The 23,890-nt window shown below is 39.0% G+C and overlaps 1 protein-coding gene across 2 annotated transcripts in view; it reads left to right on the top strand.

Annotated features, from left to right (window-relative positions):
* LOC136872705 (uncharacterized) overlaps nucleotides 1–23,890 on the top strand; it is a 98,523-nt gene that overhangs the window by 53,822 nt on the left and 20,811 nt on the right. For both annotated transcript variants that reach the window (XM_067146529.2, XM_067146530.2), the window contains exons 5-7: nucleotides 1,517–1,761; nucleotides 2,668–2,874; nucleotides 21,992–22,184. In XM_067146529.2, coding sequence (XP_067002630.1) covers nucleotides 1,517–1,761; nucleotides 2,668–2,874; nucleotides 21,992–22,184 — 645 coding nt within the window. The remainder of the gene's footprint in view (nucleotides 1–1,516; nucleotides 1,762–2,667; nucleotides 2,875–21,991; nucleotides 22,185–23,890) is intronic.

Below are 23,890 nucleotides of genomic sequence, written 5' to 3'. Positions count from 1 at the left end.
TTCTAGGCCAGGTCGTACTACTACTACCACGTGTGCCTCTGCCTTCAGAGTGCATACTGCTCATTCAAAACAGCACGTCAGAGTAGGGATCGTACAGCTGGAATACTGATGAACCCGTGAGTTAAGTACCAGCAGTACGGTATCAGAAAATGTATGAGCCAGAGCAATGACATGCTTAAGAAGAAAGTTTTCTGACTCCCCAGCTATTTTCCACCAATATCGGAGTTGAGCGGCAGCATAAGAGACAAAGAACGTCACCACAAACAATGGTCAATGTAATGTTATTGTTGATCAATGTTATGCGCTTTCAGTATTGTAGGCCTTCACATTTAGTTTTCTTCCAACTCTGAAATACCACTCTTATCATAGTCAGTACGGTAAAATTGAATAAAACATAAATGGTTGGAAATTGTATTCTCTATAACTTTTGTTATGTAGTATTTTTCAATAGGATCAATAACATAGGTATTTAAAAATTTAATTTTAGGCGCCTTCGCCTAAACTAAAATTTCATACAGGGCACATAAAATTGTTTATAACTTAGACTGTAGTTACTTATTCCCCGACTCTATATAATGACTTCATTAAATTCTGTTAACCCATTTTCTCGTGGCTCGGCGTTGATATGGACTTGGCAGCTAAAATACATATTCATGAATCTCTGTGTTATCAAAGCCGGTACGGTAACGATGTACAATATAAATGATCGGAAATTTAATTCTATATAACTTTAGTTACGCAGTATTTATCGATAAGACCACTAATAAATAAATATTTGAGAATTCGATTTTAGACTTTCCCCTAAACTACCATTTCACTCAGCGTGAATAAAATGATTTATAGCCTAGATTGTAGTGGTTCATCCCCCGACTTCACATACCGATTTTCATTATATTCTCTTCAGCCGTTTTCTCATGATGCATGTACATACATACATACATACATACATACATACATACATACATACATACATACATACATACATACAGACAGACAGAAATTATGGAAAAAGTATTTATTTATTTATTTCTTCCTTTCTTTCTTTCTTTCTTTCTTTCCTAGTTTGTTTCGTTAGAACGTATTACTGCTTACTGCATGTTGTACACATTTACCCCTAGTGGATGCAATTGTGTCTTTCGAGATCAACAATTCGCAAAAACGTATTATTGTATTATTGACACTTGTACAGTTTTTCCCTCAAGGAGGGTTGAGGGTTCTTTGTGAAAGCACACCTCTGGACATTTCCTTCTTGCATAGCTTCTCCTCAGAATGTTTGTGGAGGTGTCTTTTAAGCTTGTGCTTTTCCCCACATGGAAATTCTATTATGTGTTCTTATTCATGTTTCTATTGTTCTGTGAACTATTTGATTGGTCACTTTTTCTTTTCTTTTCTTTTCTTTCTGATAACTGTTGCTACAAAGTTCATTGAATAACTCTAACATTTAATTTTTTTATTTAAAGTCTTTGTATGTAAAAAGTAAATGATATTTGACTTTTTTTAAATTTCATTATTTCAGCATTGTTGGTGTTGGTGCTCTTCTCACAACTGCGTTCGCTTGTGTTTTGATTTTTACCGAAATAGTCATGGACGGCTTACGAAATGTGAATCCTGTTAAGCATAAAATACCTGATTTCAAGAGCTTTTTCCTAGCATTTGGAACTATTTTGTTCTCATTTGGTGGTGCTTCTACGTTCCCAACCATTCAGAATGATATGCTACAGAAGAATAAGTTCTCTACTAGTGTAACTATTGGATTTGCAGGTAATAGATCACTATATTCTTTAACAACTTCATCTTCTGTTAAGTCTTTTTTGTAAACATACATGTAAAGATATCCCTTTGCCTAGCTATTTATTAAGTAGGGTTGGTAAAAGCATTCTTTTTAAAGAAAACAAAAAACTGGATGTTTTGGTTAAAACTGATTTTTGTTTAAACTACCTTTTCTCCGCATTGATATTGTATTATAGAAAAAATTAAAAAATCTTGCTTTCCATATTAAACTTTATTTAATTCAAAACCTGTTTATTTAAAAACATTATTTAAAATAATTGTGATTAATAATAATAAATACAGCACTGTTAGTAAGATGGCTTTGATATTTTATAATGTACTTTCTTCATAACCGTAACAATTTTACAGGAAGAAATACTTTTCTGTATTAAGGTGCTTGCTTTATCAGATGAAAACCAAATAAACAGGTAAACTTTCAAATATACAGGGTTGAAAAAGACTATTATCTAAATATGTGCATTTTCTTCATAACTCTTAACGGTTTACAAGTGTCACTTTTGTATTCGGAAGATAGTGGGATGAAACCTCACTGTCAGCAGTTCTGAAGATGGTTTTCTGTGGTTTCCCATTCTCACACAAGGCTGTAATGTAATTAAGGCCATGGTTGCTTCCTGCCCAACCCACTCTCAGCCCTTATTATATCATCTCCATAAGACCTATCTCTGTCAGTGCAAAAAGCAAAGTGAAAAAAAAAAAAAAAAAGAAGAAGTCACTTTCACCATCTTAAAAGAGCATTGTGAGCATGTGGGGGTGCTCACATCGTATATGACTGGAAATGCTATTTATAAATTGTACTTATTAATGATACAGAACTAGATATACAATATTGTGGCATTAGTGTACTAACATGTTGTACTTATGTTTTGTTTCTTTCAGTTATAATATTGTTGTATCTCCCTGTTGCTGCTGGAGGTTATTTGGTTTATGGGGAAGCTGTAGATCCCAACATTGCGCTGAGTGTAAATAAGACAACTTTGATTGTAATTGCCAACATTTTGATGGCAGTTCATCTTATATTAGCATTTCTTATAGTCATCAATCCTGTTTGCCAAGAACTGGAAGAAATTAGTGGAGTGCCACACCGTAAGTCAAACATTTTATGAAATACAGTGTAGTATTCTGTTATTCTTAGACATTATTTTTTTATTAGTTTAGATAGCAGTAGGTAGTTCTAGGTGAATAACAATAAAGGGCATGTGAACATGCAGTGTATTTCCCCTGCTTTAATAGGCACAGCAGCAGTGGTATAAAATTACTTTTCTTTTTCTCAAATGGAATGATACCCATTTCTGTCCCATGCATAGTTGGCTGTAGACAGCCACATTCCAGCCATGCAGTAATTTCCAGTCAGGCATGTAGCACTGGTGTAAATGAGTAATGAAGTATGCGCATTTTCAAATGTGCAGCTATCAGGAGTTAGTGGCCACTCTTTATACTTTTTATACTATGTGTTACTGTAGTCACGACCTAATATTGATGTCACAGGGGAGTGTGAACATGATGCATTGCTGATGCATCTCTCTCCTCATGTCTTTGACATTATGAATGTTAACTTCAGATGTGAAGGTCATGTGGCTCATAGAATGTTACACTCCTGAAATGTTTTAACTTTTTAACTTTTTGATCAGCAAGTTTTTGGTGAGTTTTTCTTGAAAATTTTGAATTCTTATTTTGAAGTTATTTTGATTCTAACTTTTCTCCATTAATATATTTACATAATTTACACTTATGGTACATAACTGATATCTTCAATTTAATTGAAATTTGTGGCGTAGAAAATATTTTTCTCAAAATAATGAAAGGAACAGTAAAATTGACAAAAATATAATTACTCTGTATATATGGTCAAGTTTGTACTCTTTAGAACATACTGACTTGATTTTACAACAGTTTCACCGATCAAAATATGTTTAGGGTAAGGTACTGACCCAGACACTAGAGTTTTTCATCGTGTTTGATTTCTGTATCCTTTTTAGTATAAACAATAAAATCAAGGATAAACCCAGTTTCATAGTCGCGAATTATAAACATCTTTATACCAAACCTGTGTCGTTTTGATGGAATGAATTGTTTCCATTTTAGGCGACCTTTCCAAGCAACTAGGCTGTCATCAATACGGATATTTTGGATGGGATAGAATATAGATGGGAATTTCTCCCTTAGGCCTAATTTTTAAAGTCTGTTATCTGGATGTTGTAGATTGTCAGAAAAGTGAATCAGCCTTAGAATGAGGGAGAAATTGTCGAGAGGTCACTTTACCGAACATTGCAGTTTCGATCAATTTATTTGTTAACCAGTAGTCTTTCATCCTGGGTTTTTTTTTTTTTTTTTTTTTTTTTTTTTTTTTTTTTTTTTTTTTTTTTCACATGGCATATCAACAAAACAGTTGCCAGGAAAACATAAGAGTCTCTACGGTTATGCCTTGCCACTTATGTAACTTTGACTTTTCCTTTATGTGTGTATTTTCCATAACAAAGAAGCCGTACTTCTTCATTTCTAATAATATTATGATCAACAACTTCTTTGAAAATCGACACTTCAAGTCCTGAATTATTGTCATTATCATTCAAATGAATATTATCACTAACCTCTGAACTTGATGGATCAAAATGAGCAGAAAGCATAGAAAGAAACCTGCCTACAGAACTCCACCTTCTTCCTTCAGTTTGAACAGCTGACAGCTAAGCCTTCTTTGCGACAGCGGAGCGCTGTACTTTGTCCTCAATTTCCACGTTGTCGTCTTCTGAAGAATAACCAATTTCACTCCCATTGGATACAATACAATCGCTATCGCTATCATAAATATCAATTTTATCGTCAGACTCCTCGTTAGTCAAAATATTACTTATCTCTTTCGGGACAAGCCCGCATCCTCTACTCGATCCTGCCATTACCACGTGTATTTGTTTACTATCAGAGAGTGTTTGTTTGTGCAGAAACTAGAGATGAAGGAAATGAAAAATAATGTGTATTGTCAAGGAATAGTCATGCAATGCACTCACAGGAAACAACAGTAGAAAACCGTTCCCGGGTGTTGTCGTAATTTATAGCACAATCACGTAAGAAGTTAGGTTATGTAACTACGGATGCTGCAACAGAACTTCATCACAGAATATATGAGGTGTGTTAAAACACGGAATAAAGTTCGCTGAACATGTGTAACATCCCCCAACGTTGTTCTGAAAACCCGTCAGTATGATGTTGGGAAACAATTTCAAACATTCAACATGAAACGTGAATAGGCAGCGGTACTATTCAGGCACACACTTTGAGAACGTAAATAGACGGCAGTACTCCCGTGGGCCACACGCAACACTGCCGTAAATGGATGGTAGTACTGCTCATTGGGTTAAGGTAACAGATAGATACAGTATCGTATTTTGTTAAAAAGTAACTTGGTATTAACCGCCTCAGTGCTTATTAAAGCATTGGACACATTTTGCATGTTCTTGTATGTGCCTTTTATTATTATTATTATTATTATTATTATTATTATTATTATTATTATTATTATTATTATTATTATTATTATTATTATTATTATTATTATTATTATTTAGTAGTAGTCGTCAGTGACCTAGATATTAGGCCCCTTTAAACAACAAACATATTCATCATCATTATTATTCACCTAGCTTGATGAAAACTGCCTATCACTATCTCCAACTTGTCAGGAGATATTTGAGGAGAAAAATTTAGTTGGGCCACCCAGAGAGAGAGAGAGAGAGAGAGTTTTTAAGTGTTTCGTTTATGACCCCAGGGAATGTGCAGTCACTAACTATGGTATTTTTTTCTAACGTGGGTTACTTTAGTCATGTCCTAGTTCAAGAACCTTCGGCAATGGCTGGGTGGCTTAGTAAGTGGTCCTGAGAGTCGGTATACCAGTTTCTATGGAATAGGGGTGGTCGTCTCGGACATATTTTTGTAACTGTTAGGCTCTTCATTCTGCCGAAACTAACTTATTTCTTGTTTGTTTCTTTTGCAGGTGTGATACTGTTACCATTTGTTTTCTCTTTCAGGTAGTTTATAAATTTATTTACTCAAAGTTAGTTTTGGCAGAATGAAGAGCCTACAGTTATAAATTAACTAAATCGAAACTGAAAAGAGATGGCTTCAGATATTACCAAAAAGAAGGGAAAAAATATCTTGGACATATTCTGAATTGAGGCCTGCCTTATGCTCATGCGGCTACGACCATACAATCCATCGTTGTTCCTAACTCATTCTAGGAGAAATTCTTACTGGGACCAAATGTAAGTAGGATAACATCCTACTTCACATAAATTTTCCGAGCATGCTCAGAATATTGTAAGCATGATTTGGACTTGTGGAAGTGACCGAATCTCACTTCCATTTGAGAGGCAAAGACTCCTTGGTGATGCTCAGGTAAGGGGGGCTAACGAAGAAAAGAGAGGAAATTGTATCCGTTACTTCAGCGGCTACACAATCCACAGTAAATAGGGAGGAAAATAAATGCAATTACACGGTACCTTAAACTCTACACACACAATAAACATCAGATGAACTGCGCTGCACTACGATGAATACAATTCAAGTAAATATCAGGGAGGGCAACTTGACGGCAGTAAACAAGGAACGTGGAAAGGAGACTGGGAAACCTTACCAAAGGCCATGGAGATGCGAAGGTTGTGGTTTTCAGAAAAATCAACGGTGATCTCTGGTTTTCAAAATATTATTTACAAAAATCGACATTACAATGTAAATTCTGAAACAAATTCAGCTGTACACCAAATCTAGATACACACGACACACTGATTAGACGTTCTTTGACAAATACAAATTAGATGTTCCTTGACAAGAGCTTTGCCTTAAGTCCAAAGAGTTAAGCAAATGCATCCTAGCACAAATCAAATTCTACAAGTACAAATCTTGAAGGTAAGAGGAAACACAATATGCTATTACAATTTAGAGTGAAACTAAACGTGCTTTTCACAACATCTGTTCAATAGAGTGGCAATTAGGGCAATCTCCTGTGTGATACACCAACGGAAATTAAATGCAAATTAAAGTGGGACTGACAACAACAGTGCTTACCCTAAAGCAGCCCATGCTGAAAACGAGGAGGCACCGACGACGTCAAAACTTCGGCAGACGAGAGGCCAAAGACAGACAGACAAAAGACACACTTCAGACAGACAGTCTTCAGACCGACCACGAAATGCTGCCTTGCTCCCTTTTAAAGGGAAATCTGGCCTTGGAGTAGCCAGTCAAAACGCAGGAGCTTGCCTGTCGTCACCCGGATTTACCAATCACAACTCTTTCTGCAGTTGCGATCTTTAACCAACATTCTCAAACACATGTATAGACATCAGTCACGAACTTTCCATATTCCAGAATAGAAGGGACATGTTTCTAGAATTCATAACTGACAAAGGGCGACACACCCTGTTCCAAAAGTCCGCGTTACAACCTTTCTGGACTGTTCCAGAAAATATAGAGCACTAATCTAGTAGTTACAAATAAACTATGCTACAACAATATTTTACACTGTACAGGTTAGGTAGCTAAATGGAATACGAATAAAATATTCTAGCACAACACTCCAGATCATACAGTAAGTCTTACTTAAAAGGATTTACAAATAAAATCTGCAAACACTTTCCTCCTCCAAGAGATTCTACACATGTCTCAGAAATTATAAGGTTTTCTTAACATGTATTAAAAGGTATGGGCAGAGTATGGGGTAGGAATGTTCATCAGCATAATACACAATGTAGTTTCTGTTAGACATGTAAATGATATGGATAGATTCTGCGGTTGGAGGAATTAGTACGAGAATGGTCTCAGTGTATTTACCATGTGAGCGAGCAGATGAGAATGAATTAGGTGAAACACTGAGTGACATCCTACTCAGCTTCAACAGTAAGGGCAGGATAGTGCTAAGGGAAATTTCAATGCAAGAATTGGAAATAGGGCTGAAGGAAATGAAAAGGTGATTGGTAAATGTAGAGAGGACATGAAATCAGATCAGGATGGGAAACATTTACATACTGGACTTCTATGCTGGTATGGGATTAGAGTAAGGAGCACGTAGGAAGGCGGGTGAGTGAGAGCTTTTTCCGTAGTGTGAGGCAGTCATTCGATGCGATGTCACCAGACTGCTGTCGTGCACTCTTCGTTTCTTTCTTCCAGCACTAGGCTCTTCATTCATGGACAAGGACACGAGTGGCTATGAAGCAAGCAAACAAGGTTGTAGGTTTACGGCGCTTACAATCTTCTTAGCGGAAGTCACGGTACCTACAATTAACACAAAATCGGACCACAGGCCATAGTTTCAATATAGAAAAATCTGTCATGCATTAACGGCTAAGCCAGTTGCTCTGACACAAGTCGATTATGAAATAATTTTAATTCGTAGTGAATTAAACAGTGAGCACCCTGAAATTATTCTCCAAGAATAATATATACGGTATAAGAATGACAATAATAATAGCATACTTGCATAGTTCACACTAAGGCCTCCACGCCAACATCTTCACTTTCCAACTCTGTGAATCATATTCACGATTACTGATTATGAAAGGCTCCGTAAATAAGACCCTGCCGATTTCTCTGTCGTAGTTTCCTGCCTGCAATCTTTGTGCATGTTGTACGCAATCTGCCCAAGCAGAAGTTGTAATGCTGTCGATCGCCTTGTTTATGAGTATGTCAGCATCTGCTATTCGGAACATATTATTTCTTTCTCCTATATACGATTTCACCTGTGCCCACATAAGGTCAATTGGATTGTACTGACAGTGATACAGTGGCAAACTAACTACAATCAGACACCTCCCTACCGAATCTGCAGAAGAGATCAGACAGGGTATATAATGTCTACTGAGAACCGCAAAGCCGCCGCCATCCAATTTGACCAAAGAAGAAATTCATGCCCTGAAAACACTACATCAAGATATGGAAACAATAATCCTACCCGCAGATAAAGGCAACGCTATGGTGATAATGACGCACTGACTACACACTGAAAATAGAACAGTTACTCACCGATTCTACATACAGGAAAATAAGGAACCCTACCAACTGCATTAAGAACAAACTCCACAGACTAGTAAAAAATTCCAGTATTCCAGCCGAAATACAGAAGAAACTGATTTCCTCAGACCTGATACCTCCTAAATTATATGGCCTCCCAAAAATCTATAAAGAAGGCATACCTCTGCAACCTATCATGAGTGCTATAGGATCTCCGATGCACGATATTGCCCGTTACCTAGCCGGACTACTTCAGCCACATACAGGACACGCTGAAACCTACATGAAGGACTCCTGACATTTCATATAGCTCCTTAAGGACCGGTCACAATCAAAAATAAGTACATATTAGTAAGTTTTGACGTCGCATCACTTTTCACCAAGGTGCCGCTAACAGAAGTATCTCTGCTATTAGACCAGAAACTTCCAAAAGGCCTGTCAACACTAGCTAAAGAATGCCTTAATGCCAATTATTTCTACTTTAATGGGGAGTTCTACGAACAGACAGAAGGGCCCATGATTGGGTCGCTGCTCTCTCCAATAATAGCAAACATGTATGTGGAACACTTTGAACAGAAAGCCTTAGCCACATCTGACCTGAAATCGAAATGTTTTCTCCGTTATGTGGATGACATTTTTGTGATCTGGCCTCACAGGAGCAATAACCTGCAGCTATTTCTCGACCATCTCAACTCTATTCGCGTAAATATTCAGTTCACCATGAAAATCGAGGTAAACGGAAAACTACCGTTCTTGGATGTCGTAGTAAAACGCAACACCAATGGGACTCTGAGTAACGCAGTATACAGGAAACACACACAGACTGGTAGCTGCATGCCTCTTCTCATCACCACCCATCACAAAAGCAAGCTGTTCTAACATCACTGGCTAATAGGGCCATACCGATATCAAACGCAGAACACCTTGAAGAAGAGAAAGAACACCTCACGAGTACCTTCAGAGAAATGGCTACTTACTCAATAACATCCAACGAGTCTTTAAAAAATCAGAAGAAAACAAAGAAAAGGCCGCTGTTGAAGAAAACAACGGGAAAGAAGAGCTGACCCACCCGAAAACAGCGATACTTCCATACAATAGAAACACTACAGATAGGATTGGCACGATACTGGATAAATACGACATAAAAACCATCTGTAAATCACACACCAGAAGCTAGCCCGTTATCTACCACCAGTAAAAGACGCAATAGAACTACAGGCTCCTGGAGTATACCACGTTGAGTATAGCTGCGGAACGTGCTATGTTGGTGAAACGAAACATCTGATCTCTACCCGCCTAAAAGAACACATCCGTCACACCAAGACCAAAAGACAGGTATTTCAGCTGTAGCCAAGCATTCCTACATAACAAGACATGGAATATAATTTGACAAGACCAAGATCCTAGTAACTATCCCTTGGAATCTGGAAAAGAAAATCCGTGAGGCTATCGAAACAAGAAAAACCTGAACAATATGAATTTAGAAGAAGGATACGAAATCAGCAATTCTTGGATGCCTATCGTACATAGATTAAGACATACAGACCACAACATAAACATGCAGGACGAACCTCTGATTACATAACAGCGCGAGCAAGTCCCACTACCTGGCTATGACACATGCTTTCTAGAATTCTCACGAGACAGCCAGGGGGGCTTACGTCAGCCAGAAAGGGTAGGATATATAAGACCAAGGTCAGGAACCACTCTCATAGTGTGATTGCTGCCTGGGAGACTGATAACCTCAGATCGAGTAGGGGTATTTCAGTTGCCTTGACAAAGAATACTGCAATGTATTCCAAACGTCGGAAAACTGTATGTAATGTACAGAAAACAGCAACACGCTTCAACCCGGAAAAATAACAAAATAATTCTACACACCGTGGAAGCTTCACTTCTAAGATGTTGTCTTGCTATTTCATCTATTTCATTCGTACAGTGCACAGGTTTGTGAGCATTAACCAGAAATAGCAATTCATCTCTGATTTGTGCTGGGTTGTGGGGAATGTCATTAGAAGACAACCATTTGATAATGTCAGCCTTTCTGGTATTTGAGCTCGGAGCTTTGTTAATTTGCACCAAATGAATGCTCTCATTGTCCATAACAATAACAATGTGGATGGAGGTACAGTTCAAATCACTGTTTAAAATGACCATAAGTCATTTCTGAATTGTAATCATCCGATTTTTTACACTTTGATCATTTGAAAGTTAATTTACTCTCAGGAATAAAGCCACTATATTGCCGATCTGGCATGAAGCACAATAAGCCTACCACCTTTACCAATGGGAACTTTCAGTCCTCCAGAACCATTGCTGATTTTCCATCACGTTGACCAGTGTATGGTTTTGATTCACGTAAGTTTCATCAAGGTAATAAATGCTATAAGTCCTTCCAGCATCTTCTGGCCGTCTTCCGGCTCTTTCTGGCTGTCATCCGTCTTTTTCTGGTCATCTTCCATTTTCTTCTGACCATCTTCTGTCTTCTCTTCGTCTTCTGACTACTTCTGGCCATCCTCCATCTTATTCTGATCGTCTTCCTTCGGCCGCCTCATCTTACGGTCATCTTTCATCATCTTCTTCTTGCCATCTTCTGTCTTCTCTTGGTCGTCTTCTGTCTTCTCTTGGTAGTCTTTTTCCATCTTTTTCTGACCATGTATTATTTCCCTTATCATCCTCTCCTGGCTTTCTACTATTCTCTGCTGGCTTTCTTCCATCTTCTTATAGCCTTCTTCCAACTTCTTCCTCATCATTTTCTGGCCATCTTCCATCTTCTTTACTGTCTTCTGCATCTCCTTTCGGCCTTCGTTTTTCTTCTGGTCATCCTCCGTCTTTTCCTGGATGTCTTCCATCATTTTCTGGCTGCCTTCTGTCTTCATCTGGCCTTCTTCAATCTTCTTGTGATGGTCGTCCTTTGTCTCTGTCTGGTCATCTTCCATCTTTTTTATCCATCTCTCCTGGTTTTCTACTATCTTCTTCATAAACCAAATAAAATATTAAGTTATTCCACCTTTTCAACACAAATTAAATAGTTTTTATTAATTAAACATGCAATTGCATATATGCTCAATTCTACATCTCATCAAGATTATGAATGATTTTAAAGTGTATCTACGCTTTGCAGTGAGAAGAAGAATATCATAAGACTACTTCTGCTGTACCACAACACCACTATGCATATATGCCCATTTCCACATCTCATCAAGACTGTGAATTGTATCTATGTTCTTGAATACTACTAAGAATATATTAAGACTTCTTCTTCTCATATATTCCTACAGCTAAGTGAACTAATTTCTTACAACAAGTGTGTTTTCAGGAAATTCTATAAACAATTTTTCATAGTGTCAAACTTACAGGTTTTAAGATCATCTCTAAAATAACTGTTTTTTCAAATACTTTGTTCTACTCGCGATATGGCTGAAGATGACCTTTAAATAGGTCGAAACTAGTCCCATTAAATGTTCAACTAATAAACACTATTTAGTTTGTATTGAAAAGGTTTAACAACTCACTTATTATTTTATTTGATTAATCAAAGTTCAATACGGACCCATCAGATGAAATTCATTTCTCTAGATTTTCTTCATAGACTCAGAGATCGTATTTAATAATTGAGCTTCCACTTACTTGTGACCTCTGGTCTCAACTGGCATGCAGAAATTATTGCAAGAAGAAAATCAAAAAGTTACACCTCGGCTAGTGTCATGCGGAGATGCAAAAAATTCCACTCTAGGGACGTGCGGGTTGGGACACAGAATCGCATCGCTGGCTCTATGTTGATTTGACCGACGTATAAAGACGTTTCTTAATAGTAGTATAATTGGATGGTTCGGCGGCCACCACCACCACCGGGCTCCCAGAGGCCTCCTCCACCACCACCACAGCCAGAGGCCTTCCCAGGGGCCTCCTCCACCACAGCCAGAGGCCTCTTCCAGTGCTGCCAAATTAACCTAACTAGCGCGAAGAAATTTGAATTGGTAAACAAAGCCACATGCATTTTTTGACAGCCACGTGCTTTTTGACAGACAACAACGCATCGCTAACCTCAGTGCTGCCATCTTGATGGGCCAAAACCTCACTGGTACCAACTTAACCTCACAAGCGCGAGATTTGAATTTGTAAACAAAGCCACGTGTTTTTTGACAGCCACGTGCTTTTTGACAGACAACGTATCGCTAACCTCAGTGCTGCCATCTTGACGGGCCTAAACCTTAGTGCTACCAACTTAACCTTACTAGCGCGAGATTTGAATCGGTAAACAAATCCGCGTGCTTTTTGACAGCTGTCATCCGCCATCTTTAATCAACAGAGCACAGTGCTGCCCTCTTTAGCTACTTACCTTTGAAATGTGGTGGCGGATAATTTGAAAAATGCTTTTTGACAGCAGCCATCTTTAATCTAGAGAGCACCTGCTGCCTTCTTAAACAAACTCACGTGCTTTTTTCTGACAGCTATCATCCGCCATCTTGCATCACAAACCTCAGTGCTGCTCTCTTTAGCTAGATACCTTTGAAATGTGGTGGCGGCAATTTGAAAAATTCTACATTCTCTTGTTTGGAAACAAACCCATGCGCTTTTTTGACAGCTATCATCCGCCATCTTTAATCCAGAGAGCACCGTGCTGCCCTCTTTAGCTACTTACCTTTGAAATGTGGTGGCGGCAAATTCCACGTGCTCTTGTTTGGAAACAAATTCCACGTGCTCTTGTTTGGAAACAAACTCGCGTGCTTTTTTCTGACAGCTGTCATCCGCCATCTTGCATCACAAACCTCAGTGCTGCAGTCTTTAGCTAGATACCTTTGAAATGTGGTGGCGGCAATTTGAAAAAATTCTATGTGCTCTTGCTTGCAAACAAAGCCACGTGCTTTTTTGACAACTGTTATCCGCCATCTTTAATCAATAGAGCACTGTGCTGCTATCATGCGGGCAATTTCGTCAGCTGTCATCCGCCATCTTTAATCTACAGAACACTGTGCTGCCCTCTAGTAGCGGGCAATTTGAAAAGTTCTGTTAGCTGTCATCCGCCATCTTTAATCAAGAGAGCACCATGCTGCCATCTTTAGCTAGATACCTTTGAAATGTGGTGGCGGCAAATTGAAAATTCCCACGTGCTCTTGTTTGGAAACAAACAGCTGTCACCCGCCATCTTACATCGCAAACCTCAGTGCTACACTCTTTAGGTACATACCTTTGAAATATGGTGGCGGATAATTTAAAAAGAAAAATTCCACAGCAGCCATCTCTCGACGCTAATTGCACAAGATGGTGGCTATACATGACTCCTTAAAGGTGCTTATGCAAGATGGACGCTATACATAGGTTCTTATGAGACTCCCTCTTCCGAAACGTGACCCTTTTAATGCTTTAGAATCTTTCAACAAAACTGTAATCTTCTCTTTTTTTTTAGAAACAAAATCTAATATTAACCCCTTAACTGGGTTCGACGCCTAAAGGCGTCAACAGCTGTCGCACGAGTTTTGGGTTTGATGCCTTTAGGCGTTCTTGTAATTCTAAATGTGATCTTACATAGGGTTAGCAGCCTATAGGCGTCTGCCTGTTCTTAATCACTTCTGCCATCTACTATCGTAAATTAAAACTAATTCCATTCATATTAGATGTGATTATTGCTGTCCTATTCATTTTTATCCGGTCTCACGCCAGTCGGGTAGTTCGCGCCTAGGTGGCAGTCCAACAGCTGTCTCGTATTGGCTCGTGCGGTCCGCGTTTAATTTTTTGTAAATAATTTATTTGTGCATATGTACATTTAAATTACTAAATTTGCAAGTTGTCATCGTCGTTGTTGTTACGATACAGTATTTCCGCGAACTCCATTGTCCATTTCTGATAATTTTTTTGTAAATTGGTCTGTGTATCGTAGAAAACTGTTCTGTGTGACATGAACATGGCTTGATTAGGAAAGACGTTGAATTATCTTAGAACCCGCCAGCCGGAAGTGGGAATCACTCAAGAAAACGTTGTGTTGTGTGCCTGTCAACCAGAGGCGACGGGAAATTGTTTACTGCTGTGAGGAATGTGACGTGGCACTTTGTGCTTGTCCATGCTTCCATATCAACTACACTGTGGCGCAGTTTCCGAATGACCCGTAAACCAGAAAGTATGTAGAACCTTTTGATGCATATCTGAAAACTTGAAAAATGTCATCATAATAATGAAAGGAACACTTTTTACATTCACTTTTGTATGAACACACTGCGTATATATGTATATATTTGCGGGTTTACAAGAAAAACGGTAATAACATAATGCTATTGAATTTCTACTATATCGCTAATAATTCAAGTAAATCAAGTAAAATATATTTTTCTGTTGAGTATTTACATCTGCCGCACGCTACTGTAGCCGGCCCCGTGGTGTAGGGGTAGCGTGCCTGCCTCTTACCCGGAGGCTCCGGGTTCGATTCCCGGCCAGGTCGGGGATTTTTACCTGGACCTTAGGGCTGGTTCGATGTCCACTCAGCCTACATGATTAGAAGCCTACATGATTAGAATTGAGGAGCTATCTGACGGTGAGATAGCGGCCCCGGTCTAGAAAGCCAAAAATAACGGCGGAGAGGATTCGTCGTGCTGACCACACAATACCTCGTAATCTGTAGGCCTTCCGGCTGAGCAGCGGTCGCTAGGTAGGCCAAGGCCCTTCAAGGGCCGTAGTGCTATGGGGGAGGGGGCACGCTATTGTACCCATTCCAAAAGTGCACGTTGCGCTGAATAATTACTCACTGGCTGGTTGACGTTATGAAACTATTCCCCAGTTAAGGGGTTAAACTGCAATAATAACAGTCGGTTTGCTTTTTTAATACTTCTCCATGTTTCCGTAGCTTCCCATATGTTTTTGACGTTAAACACCTGACTTCTTGTTATAGAGTACTCCTACACAATCATTAATATTGGCAAAGGAATTCAATTAACAATCCGTCGCATAATATTTTGGTTTACCAATCAACTATTTCATCACCAGTCTCGATTCTCAAATCATATCAGACTAGATAGGCAAGGTATGGCCTCCTCCTACAGATTGAACTTGGCCCCTTTAATCCAACTCATTCCATGGCCTCCGATACATTTCTGTGTTGATTTTTCTCGCCATTTATTTACTTATTTCTTTATTTATATTTTGCTCGAAGAAACTGCAATGTTTATTTAACTCTGTATTTCGTACTATGACATACTATCGTCAACCATCATTTAACGAGATACCACAGGGTTCTGAGTTTTTTAATTTTTTTTGCCAGTTCCTTCAATCCATTGCCTGTTATTTATGTTGTTGAGAGAGTTATTTGAACTTCTGACATACTTGGACATACGATTTCATTAACTTTCATTTTACCATAAACTTCCAATGTCTCCAGTGACGCTAATCCAACTCTCTCTCTTTTTTTTTTTTTTTTTTTTTTTTCCCAACCATGAATGGCCATACATACTAATTGCTGGCTATTTTTGACACCCTAATCTGAAATGTTAGTTGTTTTATTTATAGTTTAGTGCATTCATTTTGCCTATGGCTTGCGTTGGCGTTATCCGAATCAAAACAAATATTCATATTGTCCAATCTGTTGAAGGAGGAGTAGATATTGGTCCTGATATCGATGTTCTACTGACAGGCATGTTTCCCAAGGCTAAGATCAAGGTCAATTATGTTTATGTATAGACAACAATAGGTTCACTTAGTGTCGAGTGAGGACCTACCACTCACGGAAGTGTTTGAGGACAGATGAAAGTAGCCGCGTTAACTGACGAAAACTCTGGATTGGAAGATTTTTAGTAAATTTTAAGTGACACTCGTTTTAATAAACTGATTATATTTGTAGATAGCATAATGTAGTTTAGTGTTCATTTATGATATACAGTAGAAGTCCGATATAGAGAGTACGGCATATATTAAACTGTGTATTATCCATTTCATGACCGTATCGATGTTTAATCAAGAAGTAAGTATAAATAACCACCTAATCGATACTTTATTAATGCCTCAGGCAAAATTGAATAAAATTAAAACTTACAGGACATGTTTCGACCACTTAGTGGTCCTCTTCAGCTGTATAAATAAAGAACTGAAAAGAAAAACATTGACAATAAGCACAAATAAAAGTTCTTTGGAGTCTCCAAGCTGAAGAGGACCACTAAGTGGTCGAAACATGTCCTGTAAGTTTTAATTTTATTCAATTTTGCCTGAGGCATTAATAAAGTATCGATTAGGTGGTTATTTATACTTACTTCTTGTGTATTATCCTTCGGTTACAGAGAGACCCTATCACTGACGCATCCGTTATTACGAGGGATTAAGCGCGCACGATTTCTTTTCAGTTACCGATATTTGTGCACCCCAGCGATTATGTTTCATTCGATTATCTTTGGTATCGTGTCCTCACTATAGCGAGTTCTCTTGTAGACATTCAAAGGCGATGTCGGAGTCTGTTAGTAATACCCGTCGACTCCTGTTCCGTAAAGAAAATTTGAAATGAAAGAGAACATATTATCGTAAAAAATTCATAAATAACATGTACGATAACAGTTCTTAACTCGTTGAAAATAAAGGCTGACTAAGCAATTGATTAATTTTAATGCTAAATACCGCACTTAAGTAAAAATGGGATGCACCTCGAGATATGGCAGAGTACAGAATTTATTGATTTCACAGGTTAGTGTACATTTTCTCGCATCTGGTTAAATTACGGAAAGGTTATTATCATGTAAATTTATAGTGAGAAGGTTATTTCTCTACTGGTGCTTGAAGTATGTTTTCATCATATGTAATAGTACAGTTAAGTTAGGGTAGGTGATACAGTTTGAAGAAGGAAACTGAAACGTTTCCCACAAAATGCGATTGATCATCTTTGGTACTTATTTAAAGATAAAAATTTCATAATGTTCCATATTGAACTGTATCACAATTAAATTGAAATAAAATGGTTCAATCTATTCAATACTATTAAATAAGAAATGTAGTGTTGCATTCTTATTTGATTAAAAGCGGTACCGGTTTCGACCACCAATCTAGGTCATCATCAACCGATTAAAAATGCAAAAACAATGCATAGGAAAACAAGAAATTAAAGGACAGGTCTTTCAAAAGCAGTTGAAGAGATAATATAAGACAATAAGGATTAGCACTGTGTGATTTTAAATCATAAAATCTAGAAGAAATTGAAGATCAGTCACGTATATGAAGCACGGCGCAAGCCTTTGAAGAGTAGCACAACACACGCAATGTCCGGCACTGTGCCTCAAAATGTTTACGAGAAGAGGTGAACAGTTCAGTCAACCAGCCTGCATACACTGTCAGGCGTGAAGTCACACACGATTTAATAAATATGAAGTCTCAGAAATGTACGGAAGTCTTGCAACCAACAACGCATAAACTTAACGCTCCGCCTAACCCCTCCCCTCCACCACACCCTCCTCTGCCAATCTCACATCGATACAATACTGGAAGCACAAGTGTCAGGCATTCAACGCTACCATAGCAACTGCATAACAGTCAAAGAAATAAATGAACCTACACATAACGTTGTTTTTCTTCAACTAACCTTTCCATAACTAATTTACATCTTTACAGACGAAAGGGTAAGTGTTTTATACATTTTCCATGTTTTACATTTTTAAACCCACATTCTCTTCAAAAATACCTTCCTAAGCATTCACTCTCCTCTTGTTACAGACTTCACACCAAAGAGCTCTATCAGTGTCGATAAACCTTCGACTTTTGCTCCTTCAAACAAGATAAATACATCTATAGACAACCGAATGCTTTTTCCTTGCTCCCACAATTACTTAAGGAAGACAGTTATCTTATCATAATGCATTCGACTTTCACTCCTTCAGCCAGTTAAATAGACTATAGGCAGCTTAACAGCCACTTAAGAAGGCTGTTGTCTTTTCACAACATACGAAATTGGCATCTGTGACAGTTTATCAGCTTTGCTTTTTCTTATCCTCTAACAGGAGTATTCAAGGAGGCACATTTCTGTTTCATTATAAAGACTGAGCTGTTTATTGCTCTACCCCCAACAAGTTTTTCAACGCTCCGGAAAGTATAATCGTGTGAACTTTTGACATGCAGCTTGTTACTGCAATTTTAGCCAAGGACATTCTAACAGTTCGTATGTTTGGACAGACACCTACAATGATATAATCTTTTTATGACTTGTAAGAGCAATCAGGATTCTGATTTTTCACCATACAGGTTTGAGTTTAAGGCTGATGATGCCCTTAATATGGGCGAAACATGTCCCTTAACATTTTATAATAATATTTAATTTCTAAAAAGATCTCTTTGTATTGAATAGGTGGATATAAAAAATAATAACACTTGTAACATACTTTGTATTTTAGTCGAAGACAAGTATTTAATTGAAGTAAAATGCTAGCTCCGGAAGATCAGCACAACATAGGCTTACTCAGTGTCCGGCACTGTGCTTTTAAATGCCGACGAAACTCGGTGAATAGCTTAATGATCATGGCTGCTTGTTTTTTACGTCAACTATCTCTTAAGAATCTACAAGATCCTATTAACATTGATACATACATCAATTATATTAAATTGCATTATATATATTTTTTGACTGAGGCATTAGCAGCCTTGATCATTAAGCTATTCACCGAGTTTTGTCGCCATCAGCCCAGTCACCGAACCCCAACATGCTGGCTCCAACTTCGACTCCAACACTGACTCTAATACCGAGTCCCACAGTGACCCACTTACTGTCCGCGGCTAGCTTCCCCTTTTATAACTCAGGTGATGTGCACCAGAATATTTGTGATGTGGCTAGAGATGGAATAAATACCGGGAAAGTTGGCCGTGCGGTTAGGGGCATGCGTCTGTGAGCTTGCATCCGGGAGATTGGATTTGGGTCCTACTGTCAGCAGCCCTGAAGATGGTTTTCCGTTGTTTCCCATTTTCATACCAGGCAAATGCTGGGGCTGTACCTTAATTAAGGCCACGGCTGCTTCCTTTCCTATCCCATCGTCGGCATAAGACCTATCTCTGTCAGTGCAACATAAAGACACTAGCAAAAAAAAAAAAAAAAAAAGATGGAAAGTTTTGTTTCATCTCCCAGAAACTCTCAGGTAAACCAGCCAACGATAACCGAAAGGGGCTACCACAGTGCTGGCACGTAACAATATATTAGATGGTGGTGGTGGTGGTGTTAGTAAGGCATTTAATGAATTATCAGTGGCAGCGGCAGAAACTACTTGCTGTAAACAGAGTGACGTCAGTACAGTCACGTACTTATGAAACATTAGTGAATTATTGTCTTAGTAATAGTATTACTGTTATTCATGTGCAGTGCACTGCTGTCAGATATCAGTTATTTTGGATAATCAAGCAAGTTGGCTGCTTGGTTTGGGTTATGTAGCTGTGAGCTTGCTTTTGGGAGATTGTGGGTCCGAACCCCACCATCAGTTTACTGCTGTGCACATTTCTCGTATAGTCCACTAACTCAATGATGGTGAGAAATCATTATTCGAGAAGGCAGGAGGATATTACTCTGAGGGGCAGATAATTTTTCTATATGCACTTAAGAAAATGGAAATTGCAACACCATGAAGGCATTGGTCGTTTGTGTTGATTTTCAAGGCATGGAACGATGCCATGTAGGTATGTAAATGATCAAAGTTTCAGACCCATTGGATTGTTGCTATAGGTCTCCCCACATGATTGGTCGCGGAGGAATCAACTCCAGTATACGGACTCTAGTGTAGCGTAGTTGACTTGCAGTCTGTGCAGTGAAGTGTTCCCCGTCAAACATGCCTCCACGACAGAGAAGAGCACGCTATCAACAACTGTCGCCATTTGAGAGGGCTTGGATAATTGGGCTGTGTGAGGCTGGATTATCGCTAAGGACTGTCGCTGCACGTGTTGGCCAACAGGCATCTACGGTACAACGTGTATGGGAGCAGTGGTCAAATGAAGGTACCCACACTTGTAGACCTGGCACAGGCCCAGGGCGACAGACAGCTGTGAGAGAGGATCGTCGCCTCATTCGGATGGCCCGGATGGAACCCCATGCAACAGCAGCGCAAATTCGAGCAGCTGTGGCACCCCACGTTACACAACAAACAGTTGGTAATTGCCTGCACGCAGCTGGCTTACGAGCCCGTGTCCCTGCAGAAGGTGTTCCCTTGACCCCACAACAGCGACGTGTAAGGCTGGCCTGGTGTCGAGAAAGATCGACGTGGGTCGACGAATGGCATAGAGTCGTCTTTAGTGATGAATCACGCTTCTGTCTTGCCCACAATGATTGCCGGAATCGTGTGCGCCGACGTACCGGGGAGAGGGGCCACCCAGATCTTATTGTCGAGAGGCACACAGGGTCAACACCAAACATTGTGGTCTGGGGAGCTATTGGCTTTAATTTGAAATCACAATTAGTGCTTGTTGAGGGCACTATGACTGCTCGACAGTACGTTGATAGGATACTCAATCCAGTGGTTGTCCCTATGATGGCGAACATTGCTAATGGAATGTTTCAGCAGGAAAATGCCTGGGTTCACACTGCACGCATCTCCAGAGAAGCTCTCCACGACATCACAACCTTAGAATGGCCCACGAGATCCCTGGACCTCAGTCCTGTAGAGCATGTGTGGGGCATGATGGGTCGACAACTGGCCAACTGTCCTCAGCAACCCACAACTCTGGAACAACTGACCCGTGCAGTGCAGCAAACATGGGCCACAATTCCTCAGGAGGCGATCCTGGGCCTTATTGATCCATGCCTCGACGAATTCATCAATGTATTGCAACTCGTGGTGGGCACATCCTGTATTGATTGTTGTCCAAACTTGCGGTCAGAGGGACCTGAAAGTGTAATCATCGAATCACAACCGAACATTCGTCCTTCATGTTCAATTGCAGCAATGTAGCACCACTTCTTCTGGGTGTTGTAATTTCCACTTTCTTCAGTGTAATTGCTTGTTCCTCCACTCTTGTTTATAAAACATTTAGAAATAACTTCCCTGTGAATTCAAATGTTATGAAAACGTGAAAACAGTTCTCTTTCAGGTGAAAAGTGAATGTGTTAATTCTTAACAAAACTTCTTGTCTTTATCTTCATTGAGATAGTTTAAATGGAAATATTTTATGGCTTAGTCATAGGGCATCTTTTGTTTGTTATTATAGAGGAGAGGCTGTACTGCACTATGCAGTAAGATTTCCAATGTGTATATTGTATGCTCCTCTTTTTCAGACTTCCATTGGAAACGTTGTTTGTTACGTACTATCATGATCTGCATGATGGTATTTGTTGGTGAAAGTATACCACATTTTGGAAAGATTTTATCCCTAGTGGGAGGTTCAACTATTACTCTACTTACATTCGTCTTTCCATCACTTTTCTACATGAAACTGTGTGATCAGAAAAATACTGAGTGGCCTGAAAGGTATGTTAAAATCAAAAATATTGATATGAAGTTCAGATTTTTAAACCTTTTGTTGGTTATTGTTTATTAGAAAAATATTAATGAATGAGTTAGAATTACTTATATTTGACCATACATTTTTCCAGTTTGTCACATAACTATGCCCCTGTATTTATTTTTGTATGCCTTCCTTTCACACTCTTATCTCCCATTTTCTTCTGCAACAGACTTACTTCTTAGAAATTTATTTCTGTTGCCTCTATTCTGTTTTCATCCTACTTTTCCATTACAGTCCTCTTGCAGTATGTTATCGTTATAGATATGTAGTACATTGATGAGTAATTGAATTAGAGATACCTGGCTAAGTAGCATGTAGGAACCCTTTTGGCCTGATGACAGTGGCAATGTGACGTGGCGTGTCATGGGTTCCACAAGATACCAAAAGATTTGGAAAGCCATACTGATCCAGAACTGCTGTGTAGCCTTCCATAATGCACAGATTGGCCAGAGCAGGGTACAGGGAACACGTCCCTTTCTCAGATATGCTCAGTAGGATTGAAATTTCGTAACCTTTTGGAACCAGGCCAGCATCCTCATGTTTGTGGAGTGTCTATCGAACCAGTCGGCCACAGTTTGCGAACGACGGACCGGTGCATTGTTTTGCTTTAGGTACAGGTCTCTTGCAGCATGCTGGAGGCGAACAAATGGGTAGACATGACCTGTGAGAAGGTTCCTTTATCTTTCGCTTGTGAGGAACATCGGCAGATGTACCAGGGATCCATGTGAACAGTCCCCATACAAGAGTACTAATGCTACTGGCCTGCGCTGTTCTCAGCTTGCAAGAGGGATTCTTGGCCTCATGTGTTGCATATATGGATTCTGTAGTAGAAATAGCAAGGGAATGCCTAGAACAACACAATTGTGTGTAAAGATAGGAAAAAGCAACATCTTCGAATAATAAAGTCAGGGCAGCTTGTTCACAGAAAAAGAAGGCATATAAAAAATGGCTCCAAACAAGAACAGATGCAGATATGTAATTGTACGTAGATGAAACAGAGTGAAACAATTTAGAGTCCAAGAAGAAATCATGAGAAGATTTTAGTAATAACTTGAAAAGGCTTGGTCGAGCAGCAGGGAAACCTTCTTGGACTGTACCGGTAATAATCTCAGAAAGGGAGGGTAAGGAAATGAATAGTGTATTGGGTAAATCAGGTGATCTCATTATGGGGAATCTCTGGGCAGATGGAAGGAATATTTAAAACATTTTCTCAGCGTAAAGGGAAGTCTTTCTATTGAAGTCCTGAACAACGGAGTTCATGAAATGAATTTCACTATGGTTTCATATTGACGATTATGTTATATAAATTTTTAAAAAAATAACTACAGTAGAACACTGGTAATTCGAAATTGGTTAATTCAAAATCTCACCTAATTCGAAGCAGCTCATGTTCTCCGAAACATGAGGTACGGTTTTGCATGTTATTTAAATCGTTTAATTCGAAATACGGATAATTCGTAATTCGAAGAACAGTGTTGGTCCCGTTACCGAAATTCAAACTTTTAATTCAAAACTGCCTTTACATTTTGAAAGAACGCGCCTTCCGGAACGTGCAGGGGTAACTTTGTGCACTTTCACCTACTTCGGCGTGTCTACAATGTGCTTCATTTTCTATGTTCGATCAGAATCGTAATTATTTTTTATTCGGCATTTTAAGGAACACCACAAT

The sequence above is a fragment of the Anabrus simplex genome, chromosome 4 (genome assembly GCF_040414725.1).
Source record: "Anabrus simplex isolate iqAnaSimp1 chromosome 4, ASM4041472v1, whole genome shotgun sequence".
In the NCBI taxonomy this organism is placed as follows: domain Eukaryota; kingdom Metazoa; phylum Arthropoda; class Insecta; order Orthoptera; family Tettigoniidae; genus Anabrus; species Anabrus simplex.
This window is presented reverse-complemented; position numbering and strand designations above follow the sequence as displayed.